Below are 21,092 nucleotides of genomic sequence, written 5' to 3' on the forward strand. Positions count from 1 at the left end.
ACAGAGACAGGGGGGAGCCAATGTAAAGATGCCAGAATGGGTGTGATATGTTCAAACCTTCTGTTTCATGTCAAAAGTCTGGCAGCAACATTCTGAACCAGCTGAAGACCCCTAATGCTGGACTGTGGTAACCCTGAAAATAGATCATTACAGTTACAGTACATTACACTAACAGCTCCAGAATGCAGATATGATCTGCACCAATTATTTGTAATTTAATTTAAGATGGAGGAGAAAGTAGTACAGTAGGACACTAAAATATTAGTCATAAGAAAGGAAAAACAAATGGGTCTTTAGTCTGGATTTGAATGTCTCCAAAGAATTGCACTGTTTTATCACAGCAGGCAGACTGTTCACCCAAACAGGTGCACAATAAGCACTGTGGCCTGCTGACTTCTTTTTAACTTTTGGAACACACAGGTTTGGCAGCACAGTGGCGTAGTGGTTCGCACTGCTACCTCACAGAAAGAAGGTGATGGGATCGATTACCACCTGTGGCCTTTCTGTGTGGAGTTTGTATGTTCTCCCCGTGTTGCGCGGGTTTGCTCCGGTTTCCCCCCACATAACTGCCCAGGTCTCCCTTGCAAAAGAGATCTTGATCTCAATGGAACTAACTTGTCTTAAATAAAGGTTAAATTAAAAATTAATCCTGCATCCTGAGAATGCAGAGCATGGGCCGTACATACAGTTTGATTAGATCAGTCAGGTAGGGAGGCCAGGAAGCTCGGCCAAGACTGGGATAATATGTGAACCCAAGATTGAACTGAGGTGTATGTGTCTTTTTAGCCGCCGTTAGTTCCCCTCCAGCAGATCCCGAGCAGCCGGGAAAGCAGGCCGACTGGGTGACTGTGAGGAGGAAGCGTAGTCCTAAACAGAAGCCCCGTGTACACCGCCAACCCGTTCACATCTCTAACCATTTTTCCCCACTCGGCGACACACCCGCCGAGGAACAAACTCTGGTTATTGGCGACTCTGTTTTGAGAAATGTGAAGTTAGCGACACCAGCAACCATAGTCAATTGTCTTCCGGGGGCCAGAGCAGGCCACATTGAAGGAAATTTGAAACTGCTGGTTAAGGCTAAGCCTAAATTTGGTAAGATTGTAATTCACGTCGGCAGTAATGACACCCGGTTACGCCAATCGGAGGTCACTAAAATTAATATTGAATCGGTGTGTAACTTTGCAAAAACAATGTCGGACTCTGTAGTTTTCTCTGGGCCCCTCCCCAGTCGGACCGGGAGTGACATGTTTAGCCGCATGTTCTCCCTGAATTGCTGGCTGTCTGAGTGGTGTCCAAAAAATGAGGTGAGCTTCATAGATAATTGGCAAAGCTTTTGGGGAAAACCTAGTCTTGTTAGGAGAGACGGCATCCATCCCACTTTAGATGGAGCAGCTCTCATTTCTAGAAATCTGGCCAATTTTCTTAAATCCTCCAAACCGTGACTATCCAGGGTTGGGACCAGGAAGCAGAGTTGTAGTCTTACACACCTCTCTGCAGCTTCTCTCCCCCTGCCATCTCCTCATTACCCCATCCCCATAGAGACGGTGCCTGCTCCCAGACCACCAATAACCAGCTAAAATCTATTTAAACATAAAAATTCAAAAAGAAAAAATAATATAGCACCTTCAACTGCACCACAGACTAAAACAGTTAAATGTGGTCTATTAAACATTAGATCTCTCTCTTCTAAGTCCCTGTTAGTAAATGATATAATAATTGATCAACATATTGATTTATTCTGCCTTACAGAAACCTGGTTACAGCAGGATGAATATGTTAGTTTAAATGAGTCAACACCCCCGAGTCACACTAACTGCCAGAACGCTCGTAGCACGGGCCGAGGCGGAGGATTAGCTGCAGTCTTCCACTCCAGCTTATTAATTAATCAAAAACCCAGACAGAGCTTTAATTCATTTGAAAGCTTGACTCTTAGTCTTGTCCATCCAAATTGGAAGTCCCAAAAACCAGTTTTATTTGTTGTTATCTATCGTCCACCTGGTCGTTACTGTGAGTTTCTCTGAATTTTCGGACCTTTTGTCTGACTTAGTGCTTAGCTCAGATAAGATAATTATAGTGGGCGATTTTAACATCCACACAGATGCTGAGAATGACAGCCTCAACGCTGCATTTAATCTATTGTTAGACTCGATTGGCTTTGCTCAAAATGTAAATGAGTCCACCCACCACTTTAATCATACCTTAGATCTTGTTCTGACTTATGGTATGGAGATTGAAGACGTAACAGTATTCCCTGAAAACCCCTTCTGTCTGATCATTTCTTAATAACATTTACATTTACTCTGATGGACTACCCAGCAGTGGGGAATAAGTTTCATTACAGTAGAAGTCTTTCAGAAAGCGCTGCAACTAGTTTAAGGATATGATTCCTTTCTTTATGTTCTCCAATGCCATATACCAACACAGGGCAGAGTAGCTACCTAAACTCTGTGAGTGAGATAGATTATCTCGTCAATAGTTTTATATCGTCATTGAGGACAACTTTGGATGCTGTAGCTCCTCTGAAAAAGAGAGCCTTAAATCAGAAGTGCCTGACTCCGTGGTATAACTCACAAACTCGCAGCTTAAAGCAGTTAACCCGAAAGTTGGAGAGGAAATGGCGTCTCACTAATTTAGAAGATCTTCACTTAGCCTGGAAAAAGAGTCTGTTGCTCTATAAAAAAAGCCCTCCGTAAAGCTAGGACATCTTACTACTCATCACTAATTGAAGACAATAAGAACAACCCCAGGTTTCTTTTCAGCACTGTAGCCAGGCTGACAAAGAGTCAGCGCTCTATTGAGCTGAGTATTCCTTTAACTTTAACTAGTAATGACTTCATGACTTTCTTTGCTAATACAATTTTAACTATTAGAGAAAAAATTACTCATAACTATCCCAAAGACATATCGTTCTCTTTGGCTGCTTTCAGTGATGCCGGTATTTGGTTAGACTCTTTCTCTCCGATTGTTCTGTCTGAGTTATTTTCATTAGTTACTTCCTCCAAACCATCAACATGTCTATTAGACCCCATTCCTACCAGGCTGCTCAAGGAAGCCCTACCATTAATTAATGCTTTGATCTTAAATATGATCAATCTATCTTTATTAGTTGGCTATGTACCACAGGCTTTTAAGGTGGCAGTAATTAAACCATTACTTAAAAAGCCATCACTTGACCCAGCTATCTTAGCTAATTATAGGCCAATCTCCAACCTTCCTTTTCTCTCAAAAATTCTTGAAAGGGTAGTTGTAAAATCAAATCAAATGAAAATCAAATCAATTTTATTTATATAGCGCCAAATCACAACAAACAGTTGCCCCAAGGCGCTTTATATTGTAAGGCAAAGCCATACAATAATTACGGAAAAACTCCAACGGTCAAAACGACCCCCTGTGAGCAAGCACTTGGCGACAGTGGGAAGGAAAAACTCCCTTTTAACAGGAAGAAACCTCCAGCAGAACCAGGCTCAGGGAGGGACAGTCTTCTGCTGGGACTGGTTGGGGCTGAGGGAGAGAACCAGGAAAAAGACATGCTGTGGAGGGGAGCAGAGATCAATCACTAATGATTAAATGCAGAGTGGTGCATACAGAGCAAAAAGAGAAAGAAAGAAACACTCAGTGCATTATGGGAACCCCCCAGCAGTCTAAGTCTATAGCAGCATAACTAAGGGATGGTTCAGGGTCACCTGATCCAGCCCTAACTATAAGCTTTAGCAAAAAGGAAAGTTTTAAGCCTAATCTTAAAAGTAGAGAGGGTGTCTGTCTCCCTGATCCGAATTGGGAGCTGGTTCCACAGGAGAGGAGCCTGAAAGCTGAAGGCTCTGCCCTCCCATTCTACTCTTACAAACCCCTAGGAACTACAAGTAAGCCTGCAGTCTGAGAGCGAAGCGCTCTATTGGGTGATATGGTACTATGAGGTCCCTAAGATAAGATGGGACCTGATTATTCAAAACCTTATAAGTAAGAAGAAGAATTTTAAATTCTATTCTAGAATTAACAGGAAGCCAATGAAGAGAGGCCAATATGGGTAAGATATTCTCTCTTCTTCTAGTCCCTGTCAGTACTCTAGCTGCAGCATTTTGAATTAACTGAAGGCTTTTCAGGGAACTTTTAGGACAACCTGATAATAATGAATTACAATAGTCCACTGTCTGAGGCCATAAGAAGATCATTTGTAACCTTCACTAATGCTGCTCCGGTACTAGGATGAATTCTAAAACCTGACTGAAACTCTTCAAATAGACCATTCCTCTGCAGATGATCAGTTAGCTGTTTTACAATGACCCTTTCAAGAATTTTTGAGAGAAAAGGAAGGTTGGAGATTGGCCTATAATTAGCTAAGATAGCTGGGTCAAGTGATGGCTTTTTAAGTAATGGTTTAATTACTGCCACCTTAAAATCCTGTGGTACATAGCCAAAGCAGCCAAAGATAACGATATGTCTTTGGGATGGTTATGAGTAATTTTTTCTCTAATAGTTAAAATTTTATTAGCAAAGAAAGTCATGAAGTCATTACTAGTTAAAGTTAAAGGAATAAAACAGCTAACTGATCATCTGCAGAGGAATGGTCTATTTGAAGAGTTTCAGTCAGGGTTTAGAATTCATCATAGTACAGAAACAGCATTAGTGAAGGTTACAAATGATCTTCTTATGGCCTCAGACAGTGGACTCATCTCTGTGCTTGTTCTGTTAGACCTCAGTGCTGCTTTTGATACTGTTGACCATAAAATTTTATTACAGAGAATAGAGCATGCCATAGGTATTAAAGGCACTGCGCTGCGGTGGTTTGAATCATATTTATCTAATAGATTACAATTTGTTCATGTAAATGGGGAATCTTCTTCACAGACTAAGGTTAATTATGGAGTTCCACAAGGTTCTGTGCTAGGACCAATTTTATTCACTTTATACATGCTTCCCTTAGGCAGTATTATTAGCACTATTATTACAGCATTGCTTAAATTTTCATTGTTACGCAGATGATACCCAGCTTTATCTATCCATGAAGCCAGAGGGCACACACCAATTAGCTAAACTGCAGGATTGTCTTACAGACATAAAGACATGGATGACCTCTAATTTCCTCCTTTTAAACTCAGATAAAACTGAAGTTATTTTACTTGGCCCCACAAATCTTAGAAATATGGTGTCTAACCAGATCCTTACTCTGGATGGCATTACCCTGACCTCTAGTAATACTGTGAGAAATCTTGGAGTCATTTTTGATCAGGATATGTCATTCAATGCGCATATTAAACAAATATGTAGGACTGCTTTTTTGCATTTGCGCAATATCTCTAAAATTAGAAAGGTCTTGTCTCAGAGTGATGCTGAAAAACTAATTCATGCATTTATTTCCTCTAGGCTGGACTATTGTAATTCATTATTATCAGGTTGTCCTAAAGGTTCCCTGAAAAGCCTTCAGTTAATTCAAAATGCTGCAGCTAGAGTACTAACAGGGACTAGAAGGAGAGAGCATATCTCACCCATATTGGCCTCTTTTCATTGGCTTCCTGTTAATTCTAGAATAGAATTTAAAATTCTTCTTCTTACTTATAAGGTTTTGAATAATCAGGTCCCATCTTATCTTAGGGACCTCATAGTACCATATCACCCCAATAGAGCGCTTCGCTCTCAGACTGCAGGCTTACTTGTAGTTCCTAGGGTTTGTAAGCGTAGAATGGGAGGCAGAGCCTTCAGCTTTCAGGCTCCTCTCCTCTGGAACCAGCTCCCAATTTGGATCAGGGAGACAGACACCCTCTCTACTTTTAAGATTAGGCTTAAACTTTCCTTTTTGCTAAAGCTTATAGTTAGGGCTGGATCAGGTGACCCTGAACCATCCCTAAGTTATGCTGCTATAGACTTAGACTGCTGGGGGGTTCCCATGATGCACTGAGTGTTTCTTTCTCTTTTTGCTCTGTATGCACCACTCTGCATTTAATCATTAGTGATTGATCTCTGCTCTCTTCCACAGCATGTCTTTTTTCTGGTTCTCTCCCTCAGCCCCAACCAGTCCCAGCAGAAGACTGCCCCTCCCTGAGCCTGGTTCTGCTGGAGGTTTCTTCCTGTTAAAAGGGAGTTTTTCCTTCCCACTGTCACCAAGTGCTTGCTCACAGGGGGTCGTTTTGACCGTTGGGGTTTTTCTGTAATTATTGTATGGCTTTGCCTTACAATATAAAGCGCCTTGGGGTAACTGTTTGTTGTGATTTGGCGCTATATAAATAAAATTGATTTGATTTGATTTTTGGTAGCTAAAGTGATACTGAAACAGCAACTACTATAATTTAAAGAAAGAAACTCAACATTTTATTACAGTCAAATTTTCCATCACACATTTTATTTTGTACTAATGTCTTTGATTTCAAATAATATTGCATTATGGATTTATTTAAAATCTAGCTGATTGTATATATACTTTGATTTCTATTTATGTTTCTAACTAGAGAGGGATAAAGCTCTGTGTCAGTGAAGTGTAACATTGAGGACTTTGCCAGGAAAAAAAAGACTAAACATTACTGCTGAATAAAATGCATATCTATGCCATTGTCATCGCTCACAGCAATACAAAACAATAGCAAAAAAAAAAGAAGAAAAAAAATCCCACAGTGGGTTTCAAACATGTATGTGTCTTGAATGAATGCTCCACTGTCTGTGCCACTGTTACGCACGCTGTGTGTGGAGCTTAATCCTTTTATGATCACTCATCCTACATCGAGCCAGTTGTGTATATAACCAGTTTTTTTCATGATTGTTTGTTTTCCTCATACACTTCCAACAACAGGATCTACTCCAGTGTTGTGAAGAATGCAGCTCTGTGTCTGTCTTTTGACCATGCTTTTGACATTGAATCACGTTTTTTTTGTTGTTTTTTTTTGGTACAAAGCTGCTCTGGGTTGCTGATGTACTCGTAATCTGTGCATGTGCACAATACAGGCTTGTATAAACCTTGCTACAGTTAACCTTGACAAGATCCATCTGATTTTGGGTAGTGGAACAGAATTAGCCTAAACCAAGCCAGGCTTTTTATCAGTTCATTGCCAATTCCTTAAGTGATGTTGATGAAATCCTCCCTGGTGTAAATCTTTTGTTTTTTGTTGCTCTGTCATTTTTTTGTTTGGTAGGCTCCTGCGTTTCAGTGGGATTCAGGTGTGGACTTTGGGATGGCCGCTCCAACACTTACACTAATGTTGTCTTGTGTCACATCTTTTGGAGATGTGTTGGGATTGTTGTCTTGTTTTTACACCCACTTGGGATCAAGCTCCAGAGTAGCTTTGGGTTTGATGCCTTGAGATGTTGATTGGGATTTTTTTCTTCGGAAATACTCATTCCCCACAATGCTGTTTATTTTTAGCAAAATGTGCAATATGGTGGAGTCTACAGAATTTTATTTTTTTTTTACCTTTATCTATAAATGTCTTTTTTCAGGTTAGTGGCAGAGTGGAGGTTGTCCAGAGGTGTGGAGGAGCAGAGTCAGGCATTCTTTGAGGGCTTCAATGAAGTTCTTCCCCAGCAGTACCTTCAGTACTTTGATGCTAAAGAATTAGAGGTATTGATTTTTTTTTTTTTTTATTTAAGCTGCTTAAACACTGAGTTGTTTGTGTCAACAATGGGAAAGAGAAATGTATTTGTTCCTCTCTGTAGGTGATGCTGTGTGGGATGCAGGAAATAGACCTGATGGACTGGCAGAGAAACACAATCTACAGACATTATGCACGAAGCAGCAAGCAGATCATGTGGTTCTGGCAGGTGGGCACATATTGTAACACACGTTCATTGGCTGAGTAGTTACGAAAAAACAGAGACGTGATTCATCTTTCAGAATTTAGATATAAGTGCAGCAAACTGAGAGAAAAACACCTTTCTTCTTAAGATGGTTCACAATAATGTTGCATTTGCATACATGCACAGATGGAGTGCATTGCTATACCACCTGAGTTCAAAGGGTAGAGAAACCTAGTATGAGGGTTGGCCAAAAGGTTCGGCTTCATATGCAGTAATTTCAAAGGCAAGGAAGATATTCATGAATCATATCTGATTAAAGTTTGGAATGTTCTGTGTCACACCATGTTATTACTTTTCAGTGTAAGTCACCTTCCCTTTTCACAAACTTACGGCAATGCTTGTTTTCTCATCCTGTTGGTGAGAAAACAAAATTGGGTGTGTTCTCTTGGCATCAGTGACACAGAGCTGCTTGCACCTGTGTATAGTGAGTGTAACGGCGTGGTCATGCTCATTCTCATCGCTGAAAATCCACAGGTGCACAACCCTCCACTGTGAGGAATTTAATAATAGCACATTACGCACATCCATATACAACCCCAATTCCAGTGAAGTTGGGACGTGGGGTGAAATGTAAATTAAAACAATCCAATGATTTGCAAATCCTCTTCAACCTATATTCAATTGAGTATACCACAAAGACAAGATATTGAATGTTCAAACTGATAAACTTTATTGTTTTTGTGCAAATATTTGCTCATTTTGAAGTGGATGCCTGCAACACATTTCAAAAAAGCTGGGACAGTGGTATGTTTACCACTGTATTACATCATCTTTCCTTCTAACAACACTCAATAAGTGTTTGGGAACTGAGGACACTAATTGTGAGTGTCATGAATGGGTATAAAAGGAGCATCCCCAAAAGGCTCAGCTGTTCACAAGGAAAGATGGGCCAAGGATCACCACTTTGTGAACAACTGCATGAAAAAATAGTCCAACAGTTTAAGAACAATGTTTCTCAACATTCAATTGCATGGAATTTAGGGATTCCTTCATCTACAGCCCATAATATAATCAGAAGATTCAGAGAATCTGGAGAACTTTCTACATGTAAGCGGCAAGGCCGAAAACCAATACTGAATGCCCGTGACCTTCGATCCCTCAGGCGGCACTGCATTAAAAACTGACATCATTGTGTAAAAGATCTTACTGTGTGGGCTCAGGAACACTTCAGAAAACCATTGTCAGTTAACACAGTTCAACGCTACATCTACAAGTGCAAGTTACAACTCTACCATGCAAAGCGAAAGCCATACATCAACAACATCCAGAAACACCTTCGCCTTCTCTGGGCCCGAGCTCATTTGAAATGGACAGACGCAAAGTGGAAAAGTGTGCTGTGGTCTGATGAGTCCACATTTCAAATTGTTTTTGGAAATCATGGATATCGTGTCTTCCAGACAAAAGAGGAGAAAGACCATTCAGATTGTTACCAGCACAAAGTTCAAAAGCCAGCATCTGTGATGGTATGGGCATCCATTTCAAAATGAGCAAATATTTGCACAAAAACAATAAAGTTTATCAATTTGAACATTAAATATCTTGCAAAAGAGAAAAATTAATAGTATGATTCATGAATTTATTGACTCATCTCATAAGAAGGGCTGGATAACAGAAAAAGAGACGGCCTTCCTTTTAAGTGAATACCCTCGTTGTCCAGTATTTTATGGTGTACCCAAAATTCACGAACAGTTGGATGATCCTCCGTTACGGCCTATTGTTTCTGGAATAGGGAGTCTTACTGAGCCCCTTTCACAATTTGTTGACTTCTTTCTGGCAAAGTTTGTTTGTAAATTACCCTCGTATCTTGAGGATACCAATCAATCAATCAATCAATTTTTTTATATAGCGCCAAATCACAACAAACAGTTGCCCCAAGGCGCTTTATATTGTAAGGCAAGGCCATACAATAATTATGTAAACGGTCAAAACGACCCCCTGTGAGCAAGCACTTGGCTAGAGTGGGAAGGAAAAACTCCCTTTTAACAGGAAGAAACCTCCAGCAGAACCAAGCTCAGGGAGGGGCAGTCTTCTGCTGGGACTGGTTGGGGCTGAGGGAGAGAACCAGGAAAAAGACATGCTGTGGAGGGGAGCAGAGATCGATCACTAATGATTAAATGCAGAGTGGTGCATACAGAGCAAAAAGAGAAAGAAACAGTGCATCATGGGAAACCCCCAGCAGTCTACGTCTATAGCAGCATAACTAAGGGATGGTTCAGGGTCACCTGATCCAGCCCTAACTATAAGCTTTAGCAAAAAGGAAAGTTTTAAGCCTAATCTTAAAAGTAGAGAGGGTGTCTGTCTCCCTGATCTGAATTGGGAGCTGGTTCCACAGGAGAGGAGCCTGAAAGCTGAAGGCTCTGCCTCCCATTCTACTCTTACAAACCCTAGGAACTACAAGTAAGCCAGTCTGAGAGCGAAGCGCTCTATTGGGGTGATATGGTACTACGAGGTCCCTAAGATAAGATGGGACCTGATTATTCAAAACCTTATAAGTAAGAAGAAGAATTTTAAATTCTATTCTAGAATTAACAGGAAGCCAATGAAGAGAGGCCAATATGGGTGAGATATGCTCTCTCCTTCTAGTCCCCGTCAGTACTCTAGCTGCAGCATTTTTAATTAACTGAAGGCTTTTTAGGGAACTTTTAGGACAACCTGATAATAATGAATTACAATAGTCCAGCCTAGAGGAAATAAATGCATGAATTAGTTTTTCAGCATCACTCTGAGACAAGACCTTTCTGATTTTAGAGATATTGCGTAAATGCAAAAAAGCAGTCCTACATATTTGTTTAATATGCACTTTGAATGACATATCCTGATCAAAAATGACTCCAAGATTTCTCACAGTATTACTAGAGGTCAGGGTAATGCCATCCAGAGTAAGGATCTGGTTAGACACCATGTTTCTAAGATTTGTGGGGCCAAGTACAATAACTTCAGTTTTATCTGAGTTTAAAAGCAGGAAATTAGAGGTCATCCATGTCTTTATGTCTGTAAGACAATCCTGCAGTTTAGCTAATTGGTGTGTGTCCTCTGGCTTCATGGATAGATAAAGCTGGGTATCATCTGCGTAACAATGAAAATTTAAGCAATACCGTCTAATAATACTGCCTAAGGGAAGCATGTATAAAGTGAATAAAATTGGTCCTAGCACAGAACCTTGTGGAACTCCATAATTAACTTTAGTCTGTGAAGAAGATTCACCATTTACATGAACAAATTGTAATCTATTAGACAAATATGATTCAAACCACCGCAGCGCAGTGCCTTTAATACCTATGACATGCTCTAATCTCTGTAATAAAATTTTATGATCAACAGTATCAAAAGCAGCACTGAGGTCTAACAGAACAAGCACAGAGATGAGTCCACTGTCCGAGGCCATAAGAAGATCATTTGTAACCTTCACTAATGCTGTTTCTGTACTATGATGAATTCTAAAACCTGACTGAAACTCTTCAAATAGACCATTCCTCTGCAGATGATCAGTTAGCTGTTTTACAACTACCCTTTCAAGAATTTTTGAGAGAAAAGGAAGGTTGGAGATTGGCCTATAATTAGCTAAGATAGCTGGGTCAAGTGATGGCTTTTTAAGTAATGGTTTAATTACTGCCACCTTAAAAGCCTGTGGTACATAGCCAACTAACAAAGATAGATTGATCATATTTAAGATCGAACCATTAAATAATGGTAGGGCTTCCTTGAGCAGCCTGGTAGGAATGGGGTCTAATAAACATGTTGATGGTTTGGATGAAGTAACTAATGAAAATAACTCAGACAGAACAATCGGAGAGAAAGAGTCTAACCAAATACCGGCATCACTGAAAGCAGCCAAAGATAACGATACGTCTTTGGGATGGTTATGAGTAATTTTTTCTCTAATAGTTAAAATTTTGTTAGCAAAGAAAGTCATGAAGTCATTACTAGTTAAAGTTAATGGAATACTCAGCTCAATAGAGCTCTGACTCTTTGTCAGCCTGGCTACAGTGCTGAAAAGAAACCTGGGGTTCTTATTTTCTTCAATTAGTGATGAGTAGAAAGATGTCCTAGCTTTACGGAGGGCTTTTTTATAGAGCAACAGACTCTTTTTCCAGGCTAAGTGAAGATCTTCTAAATTAGTGAGACGCCATTTCCTCTCCAACTTACGGGTTATCTGCTTTAAGCTACGAGTTTGTGAGTTATACCATGGAGTCAGGCACTTCTGATTTAAAGCTCTCTTTTTTAGAGGAGCTACAGCATCCAAAGTTGTCTTCAATGAGGATGTAAAACTATTGACGAGATACTCTATCTCACTTACAGAGTTTAGGTAGCTACTCTGCACTGTGTTGGTATATGGCATTAGAGAACATAAAGAAGGAATCATATCCTTAAACCTAGTTACAGCGCTTTCTGAAAGACTTCTAGTGTAATGAAACTTATTCCCCACTGCTGGGTAGTCCATCAGAGTAAATGTAAATGTTATTAAGAAATGATCAGACAGAAGGGAGTTTTCAGGGGATACTGTTAAGTCTTCTATTCCCATACCATAAGTCAGAACAAGATCTAAGATATGATTAAAGTGGTGGGTGGACTCATTTACTTTTTGAGCAAAGCCAATAGAGTCTAATAATAGATTAAATGCAGTGTTGAGGCTGTCATTCTCAGCATCTGTGTGGATGTTAAAATCGCCCACTATAATTATCTTATCTGAGCTAAGCACTAAGTCAGACAAAAGGTCTGAAAATTCACAGAGAAACTCACAGTAACGACCAGGTGGACGATAGATAATAACAAATAAAACTGGTTTTTGGGACTTCCAATTTGGATGGACAAGACTAAGAGTCAAGCTTTCAAATGAATTAAAGCTCTGTCTGGGTTTTTGATTAATTAATAAGCTGGAATACCACTGATGTTCTAAATCTTATCAATAATTGGAATTGTGCAAGTGATGATATCCTTGTGTCTTTGGATGTACAAAGTCTATATACGTGCATACCTCACCACGCAGGCTTAGAAGCCATTTCCTTCTATCTTGCCAAATGTCCTATTGATGTGCTGCCACCTTCAGATTTTTTGATTAAATTGGTTGAGATTGTCTTATCGAATAATTTTTTTAAATACTCAGACAAATATTATCTTCAGCTACAGGGGACTGCTATGGGGAGTGTTGTTGCTCCATCATACGCCTGTTTAGTGATGGGTTTTTGGGAAGAGAAACATATCTTTAGTACTGAAAATAACCCTTTTCACTCAAAAATATCATTATGGCGCAGATACATTGATGACGTCCTCTTAATTTGGAGGGGCACATATGATGAGTTACATAAATTTTTGAATTATATTAATTCCAGTACGGATTATTTATCTTTTACTATGAACTATAATCCTCTTTCCATAGATTTTTTTAGATCTCACTATTTATAAGGATGTCAACAATTTTTTGCAATCAACTATTTACTGTAAACCTCTTAGCAGAAATACTTTATTGAGAGCTGACAGTAATCATCCGCCCCATTTAGTTCGTAACATACCAGTGGGTCAGTTTTTGCGAGTTAGAAGAAATAGTAGTTCTATCACGGACTTCATGTCAAAAGCAGCCTATCTAGCAACTCTGTTTGAACAACATGGTTATAGTAGAACTAACATTGGTAAAGCATGGGACAGAGCTCTAAATACTGATCGTGCCTCTTTACTTAAGAAAAAATCTAAATCTTCTTCAACATCTAAATTGTTTTTTTCTACCTGCTATACTCCATTTGCGGGAAGAATAAAAAACATAATTTATAAATATTGCCACATTCTGAAGAGTGATCCTACACTTAAAGACATCTGTGCTGAACCGCCTAAATTTATATTTAGACGTGCCCGAAATATTCGTGATAGACTTGTTCATTCAGATATGATTATTCCCGTCTCAACTGCCTGGCCCTCCAGCCCACCAAAAGGTTTCTTCAGATGTGGTAATTGTGCACATTGTTCAAATTCCACTAATGCTTCATGTTTCTCTCATCCTCGCACTGGTAAGCAATATCCTATTTCTTCATTTATCAATTGTAATACTACTCATGTAGTATATATTTTAAAATTCCCTTGTGGATTGGCATATATTGGCCAAACAAAACGTCAACTTAAATTACGGATAGCTGAACATAAAACAGCAATCCGTACTCAGAATTTAACCTATGCCATGGCAAGGCACTATAAACAGGCCGGTCATGGCTCTCCAGTGTCTTTAAAATTTTGAGGGATTGAGAGAATCATAGCTCCACCCAGAGGTGGTGATATTATTGAAAAACTCTTATGTAGAGAAGCATTTTGGATTTACACTTTAGGCACCTTGGAACCTTTTGGTCTGAATGAAGATCTAAAATTTACTTGCTTTCTCTAATAATTGTTTTTTAGTTTGGTTTTAGTTTTGTGTGTTTTGGGACAGTGTGTTTCTAATCATGAATTGATTACTAATTGAGTGAGTGCTGTGTCTGACGGATGGTCATGCCCCTTTAGAAGCATTAGGACACCTGCTTCTTATTAGTATTTAAGCTGTACCATCTCTGCCTTTGCAGGACTCTGAGGAAGATATGACTCTCACATCGAAACGTTAGTCCCATTGTACATTTTTGCTTTCAGCACCTTATTAAATTTTTTGGGACTTATTTCTGTGTTGCACCAGTTATTTTTTTCTCTTTTACAAATTAGTCCTATCTGGTTGCACCAGATGTTTTTGTGCTATGTACAGAAGCACGGTGAACTCTGTTTTTGTTCATTAAATATCTTGCCTTTGTGGTGTATTAAATTGAATATAGGTTGAAGAGGATTTACAAATCATTGTATTCTGTTTTTATTTACATTTTACACAACGTCCCGACTTCATTGGAATTGGGGTTGTACGTCGCCATAAGTTAACGATGACTGTGCGCAATTCTACACATGGCTGAAATTGCAGGCAAAAACCATTTGTTGTAGCAATAGTCAATAAGTAAAGGATTATTATTGTACCAGTTTATCTTCAACATCTTGCTTGTTGCTGAAATAATCACATTGGAGGCTGTATTTATCAGCCAGCCCTAGTTTATGATTATGCATCGAAATTTTGGACTAAATCGGACAGAGGTTATCAACACTGTGTGTACAGAGTCCACAGTGTTTGAAACGGGTCTGTTGTAAAAATCCTGACTGATAGACGGGCCGAAAGTTCATAGGGTGAGGAAACATATATGATTATGCATATCAATTTTAGAATAAATTAGGGTGTACTCCGCCTCACACCCTGTGACTGCTGCGATAGGCTCCAGCCCCACCCTTGTGACCCTTAATTTGAGTAAGCGGTTGAAAGTGAGTGAGTGAGTAAGTTGAAAAAAAAAAGTGTTGGCAGCACAAACACACAAGAAAGTTTCTATATGCCACTGTATAATAATATTTACTTATCTTAAGAAGATGAGTTAGTGAAGTACTGGAAGACTTCAGTTTTGTCTCTGGGTTAAATTCTCCTTGAAATCATAGTTTTGTAGATTGACTTGTTTGTAAAATTGTAAATGTTTGTAAAAGTCCTTCGTACAATTTAGAAAATTTGAGAATACATGAGTGATATATGAATAGAATTTCCTAGAAATGAAAAAAATGTAGGCTATTTTTTGATAACTATTAGTAATATACACTGGTCTGTTGGCAGTTCGTGAAGGAAATGGACAATGAGAAGAGGATGAGACTTCTGCAGTTTGTCACAGGAACCTGTCGGCTTCCTGTAGGCGGCTTCGCTGACCTCATGGGTAAACAGAATTAATAATTGCACTCATTCCCTCACTTTAGAAAAAGTTCTTTAAATCTCAATTTTGTTGATGTTTATTAATCTTTCAGGAAGCAACGGCCCCCAAAAGTTCTGCATTGAAAAAGTGGGCAAAGAGAACTGGCTTCCACGAAGTCACACGTGGTAAGGCCTCTTACTGTCTTTAGTACCTGCTTTTATTTATGTATTTAATAAAATGCTGTCTGACTGGATTCTGAATTAAATGTTCATGATTTTTTCATTCATTTCATGTTCAGTCACCAAAAATTCGTAATTGTTCATATTTTATTTATCATTTCAAGTTTCATATTGTATTTTCCTGTGTATAAGTCGAACCTGTTTAAAAAAAATGTCTTGAAGAGGAAAAACCAAATATAAGTCATCTTTTTTTCTGCATTTTCAGCTCTTTAATTTGGGGGGTTTTGTGCATTGTTGTCGAGTACTCTTTATTACTATCACTTATTCTTTTATTATTAATTTATTTTGTTTATCGCTTTGATTCCTGGGAGAGTCCTATATACATTGTCATTATTATTACTATACATTTGCTAGTATTTTTCTTTTTTTTTTCATTTGTTGACTTGTTTGCTGTTCATTAACAAGATAGTGGAAAATTAAATTATTAAATACAACCTTTTTTGCTTGTTTTTCTTATGAATGGCAGGACAGCACCATAGCAAAGTCATTTGTTCCCTTAAAATTAAAGCTGGACAGCCTTTTACATTTCACAAAACTGACAAATTTTAGGTTCTACCAAAATCCAAGCATAATGTAGGTTTGTTTTTGTAATGTTTTGTAAAATTGCAGCTCATGTTAATGAAGAAAACATATTTATCTGGGGAGAATTCCATAGGGAATATCATATTTTCCTTTTAACTCTATCTACAGCAGGAGGCATGTGTGTGCATGCTGGTTTAGAGATTATCTTTGACTATGCTTGATGTGTGTTCCCTGGGTGTGCACACTGACATCCATAAGATGTCTTATAAATCACTTCAGAGGTGTTATTTGGTTTCAAAAACAGCCTTTTTTAGATTCACAAATGTTTATTTCTTGCTAACATTTGCAAAATATATGAGAGACATATTACATTTATACAGAAATAAGATGTTTCTGAGTGTTTTCTGCCATCTTCGTTTATTTAGTTCGAGCGAGCAGCCAGTTGACTTCAGGCTGCCTTTCTCTGCTTCCTAGAATTCCTCGTGCAAGTTGGTGATCTATGACGCCACTATGGTCACTACCAAATGTCGTTCATGGCCGTGTTTTTCCTTTAATTTTTTTTTCCTTCAAGGGATTAAACTACCAATTTTGTCCAACTCATCTCAACTTTATTTATAGAGCGCTTTCCATGTACAAAGTGCTGTGCATGAAGGTCATAAAACACCAAAGAAACAGAACAATAAAACAGCAATAAACAAGCAAAATGACTAAAACAGAGCGAAGTCTCATATCGTGTTAAAAGCCAGTGAATAAAAGTGGGTTTTAAGATTGGTTTTCCAGACAGATTTTGATCATACTGGCAATATCACATTACAAATCCCTTATTAAAAGGCTAAGGAATAAAATTATAGTCGTGCCAAAGAAAATACTTAAATCTTAAAGACCTGTAATTATTTTCATTGATCAAAGTGGTCACACATTTTACTTATTCATATATACTTTTTGCTTATCAGTTTTTTTTATTATTTTGAAAGTTTTTGGCACAAAAAAATCACATGTCCTTTGCTATAAATATGTAATTATGCTGTAAATATTTTAAACTTGTCATTTATTTGCATCTTATTTGATATGTGAAAGCAGTAAGACTTTCATAATAACCAAGAGCTTCAGTTGCTTGTTTCTTTTTAGAGATATACTGTAACAATAAATAGTGTAGCAGAATATATTTATACTGCTGTAACGCTGAAGATTTGTCTCGTTTTTCTCTGAATGTAGCTTTAATCGTCTGGATCTCCCACCTTATAAGAGCTATGAGCAGTTGACAGAGAAGCTGATGTTTGCCATAGAAGAGACAGAAGGCTTTGGACAGGAGTGACACCGTAAGAAGAACACGAGTGACCTGACGGGAAAGAGGAGCCATATCAGACAAAAGCACTTTTCCATTGTTCTCCTTATAACTGGGAACTGCTGGTCAATAGATGTACCATTCTTTATTTAACAAATTTATGTTGCAGATTGATTTCTGGTTGCCCCAGTTTTCACCTCTCACCTTATGATGAGTCCCAGCCTCCAGACCTTACATATTCTTGCTCAGGACACAAACATGAGACAGATTCTCTTTCCATGTTGTGTCTGTGCAACACTTTACATTTCACAAGTGCAGTTTGTACACTTTCACTAACTTCATAAGATTTGCTTCATCTCTCTTTGTCTTTGTCTCTATGCACTACAAATGAATTTTTTTAAAGAACCGTAGATGTGCAACAAACATGTTCATGTGTAAATGTGACACAGTGCACAGCTATGGTTATGAGTTGGAGACTACTTTTACCTTTCTTTCATTGAAACCATGAATGAATTCCACAGCACATATAATTTCTTTAATGACTTTTATAAATATGGTAACTTTAAAGCTAATTTGTCATGTTTTAGCAGGTTGATTTTCTAATAAGTTCAAACTTTTTCAGTCTTTGCATCAGTGAAACTGTTGGCATTTTTATTGTTATTGAGGGAGGTTGCTTTTTTATGTGCGGTAGTTTTGCCGATATTACAGTCTAAAAATTGATGGTTTAATTGTTTATAAGGATTTGGCCAGTTTCATCATTTAGTTTAAATACCCAGCGTAGAGTAGAGAATACTTAAGTAATAACCCTGTTGTGTCTGATGATTTGTGGATGTTCATGCTGGTTTTACAGGCGCAAATTAAGTAAAGGATATTTGCGACCGTAATCCAGCATGAACGTTCGCAAATCATCAGACACGAGGCGTTATTCCCATTCTAATCTAATTTTATCATTTGCATGGTTTATTTTTCTGTAGGTAATTCAGTTGGCGAGGCTTACCGTTAGCAACAGTGTCTACACCGTCACTCCAGCAAGGCTCAGTTACTGACTTATTGACTTTTGCGCAGCAGTGCGCGCGCTCAGAACACGGAGTAATACATCAAATGTGAAGCGGTTGAATATTTTGCCACCTTACACCTGATGTTATACGGTCGGAAATCTCACATGATTAACTAATCAGATTTGCGGAAAAAAAACGTAATTGGATTAGAATTATAAGTAAAAATAGTGAAAGTGATTGGGATTTGACTGGACAAACTGGTCTCACGTAATGACATCTGCTCTGTGATTTCCTCATCTCTTTTGTTTATGATGGTAATTGAAAATATCCAATCTCCTTACTCATAAAGTGTCACTGATGATGTGGGATCGTTAGGATATATTGGGTTTTAGAAAATCCAGTTTGTTAACTGAATAATTTCTCTTATGCCCACTGAATGGTAGCTCAATCCGTGGTAGGGGTTCAAAATTTTATATGCAGCATTCTAGATTAACAATGGAGATACTGTACTAATTCATAACTGTTCAGTGTGTAAAGTGACTAATGTATGTAAATATAAATGTATAGTAGAGAAAATATCTATATAATTCTCTCATATCATAGTTCCTTTTAGCTACTAGCATAAGAATTACAGTATGGATGGAAGTAACAGCAAGTGCCCTAGTTTTATAGGGTATTAATGTCTCCACCACACATATTTGGGCTAATGTCAAATTCATTCATTAATTCATTATACATTTAGAATTTAAAGAAGAATTTTTGGCACACTTAGATCCATTAATTTCTTTTGTTTTCGTTTTTTGACCAAGCTTTTAAGCTTGGTTAGAAACAGAAAATAAAAAGAAGTGTATGGATCTAAGTGTGCTGAAGATTCTTCTTTAAATGTATTGCATTTGTTTTTTCTGGCACCTTATTGTGATTGTGTCTGCGGTGTACAGCAACCAAAAGGTTTTTTTTTTTTAGTTCAGGTGTTGTTTTCATGACAACAAAATGTCTTGAATTATTGAAAGGTTGGCATTTCTTCTTTCTTTAACTCTTAATCTCAAACAAAAAAAGTAGCTCTGTTGCATAAAATTGAAACACACCATTTACATCTTGTTACCAGTTAGACTGAGGATTGCAAACATGCTAATCTGTGCAAATGCAAAGTGTACTGTAAATATGTTTGTAAACCTGTACAAGTTGTATCAGTTCATAATTTTAATTTGTATCCACAATGTTTGGAATTTTTTGTAATTTGAACACAAACTCAAATTTGTTTCTAAAATATTGAAGATATGCCTAAAAAAAATGTTATTCATGCACTAAATTAATATGAAGTACTACACAGCTAGTTGCCTTTTCAGTGACCTGTAATTGATCCTCACTAACTTCTAAGAAGCACTGTTTGTGGTGTCAGATGTTTCACATTCTCTTACTGATTGTCAGTTTCTTCCTCTTGCCAATAATTCTACGCACAAATATGTCCCTGTGTAACAAGTGGTGTTCAGATTTGTAAAGAGATTGTTACTGAGAACAATAAAAGCTTGGTCTAGAAAAATAAAAATCAAGATTTTGGTTTAAATAACCTAAATATTTAAACTTATTAAACTGTTTAACTATAAAACATTACACTCCAAAATGTTTGATTTAAATCTTGACTGTTTCATCAGTGCTGTGCTGCAGATAATAGACATGACAAATATGCAAAGTAGTATTTTAGATATACTCAGTGCATTGTAAATCATGTTTATGGTCTGCCCACTGTTTTGGAAGATCTAACTTTTTATAATTCAAATCAGTGATATTTATTTTGAAGATGGATTTTAGTGTAAAAAATGGAAAAAAGTGTAATGTAACAAAACACTGTGATTCTGCAGAACAGTTGATAAATGCGCCCAACTACAGTGTCTTAAAACTAAAGATGTGCCAAATGTTTTTTTAATTATTTGATTAACAAGGTCAAGCATTACAAGGGCAGATGACAGCTGGTTTTGTGACTAAAACAGTCTGCTGTTGGGATTGCATAACAGTGTCTCAGATTATACTTAGGGTATTTTGTCAGTTTGATTTGGAAAGTCAAAGGTATGCATGAATTAGTAAAAAAGTAAAAAGTTGGCTTTGATAAAATATTGTTTGTTTGCACTTTTCTGGTTCATTTGTTTTGTAAAGTGTAATATTTGGATCAAAACCATATTGTTTAATGTTTGCACTTTACTGGTTCATTTGTTTTGTAAAGTGTAATATTTGGATCAAAACCATATTGTTTAATGTTTGCACTTTACTCGTTCATTTGTTTTGTAAAGTGCAATATTTGGATCAAAACCACATCGTTCCTAGGCAGTCAGTTGTGTAAGACACCTAGTTTCTCTCTGCCAATATAAACAGGACCATTCAAAAGTCTTAAGCCCTTGACTTTTATATGCCATTCATTTTTATTTGTACAAGGCAATAATACCCATAAAGATAAATGCAGCCTTCTGACATTTGACTCAAATGACCTTGACCTTCATGTAAATAACTGACTTCTGGGTGACGTTGCCCAGGCAGTTCTGGAATCCACCTAAGA

General features: G+C 37.8%; 1 protein-coding gene across 2 annotated transcripts in view; it reads left to right on the forward strand.

Annotated features, from left to right (window-relative positions):
• LOC117506550 (E3 ubiquitin-protein ligase Itchy-like) overlaps positions 1-20,446 on the forward strand; it is a 61,713-nt gene extending 41,267 nt beyond the window's left edge. For both annotated transcript variants that reach the window (XM_034166057.1, XM_034166058.1), the window contains exons 20-24: positions 7,423-7,543; positions 7,639-7,743; positions 15,428-15,524; positions 15,613-15,685; positions 17,477-20,446. In XM_034166057.1, coding sequence (XP_034021948.1) covers positions 7,423-7,543; positions 7,639-7,743; positions 15,428-15,524; positions 15,613-15,685; positions 17,477-17,576 — 496 coding nt within the window. In that variant the 3' untranslated portion in view covers positions 17,577-20,446. The remainder of the gene's footprint in view (positions 1-7,422; positions 7,544-7,638; positions 7,744-15,427; positions 15,525-15,612; positions 15,686-17,476) is intronic.
• Positions 20,447-21,092: the final 646 nt, after the last annotated feature.

The sequence above is a fragment of the Thalassophryne amazonica genome, chromosome 3, assembly GCF_902500255.1.
Source record: "Thalassophryne amazonica chromosome 3, fThaAma1.1, whole genome shotgun sequence".
In the NCBI taxonomy this organism is placed as follows: Eukaryota; Metazoa; Chordata; class Actinopteri; order Batrachoidiformes; family Batrachoididae; genus Thalassophryne; species Thalassophryne amazonica.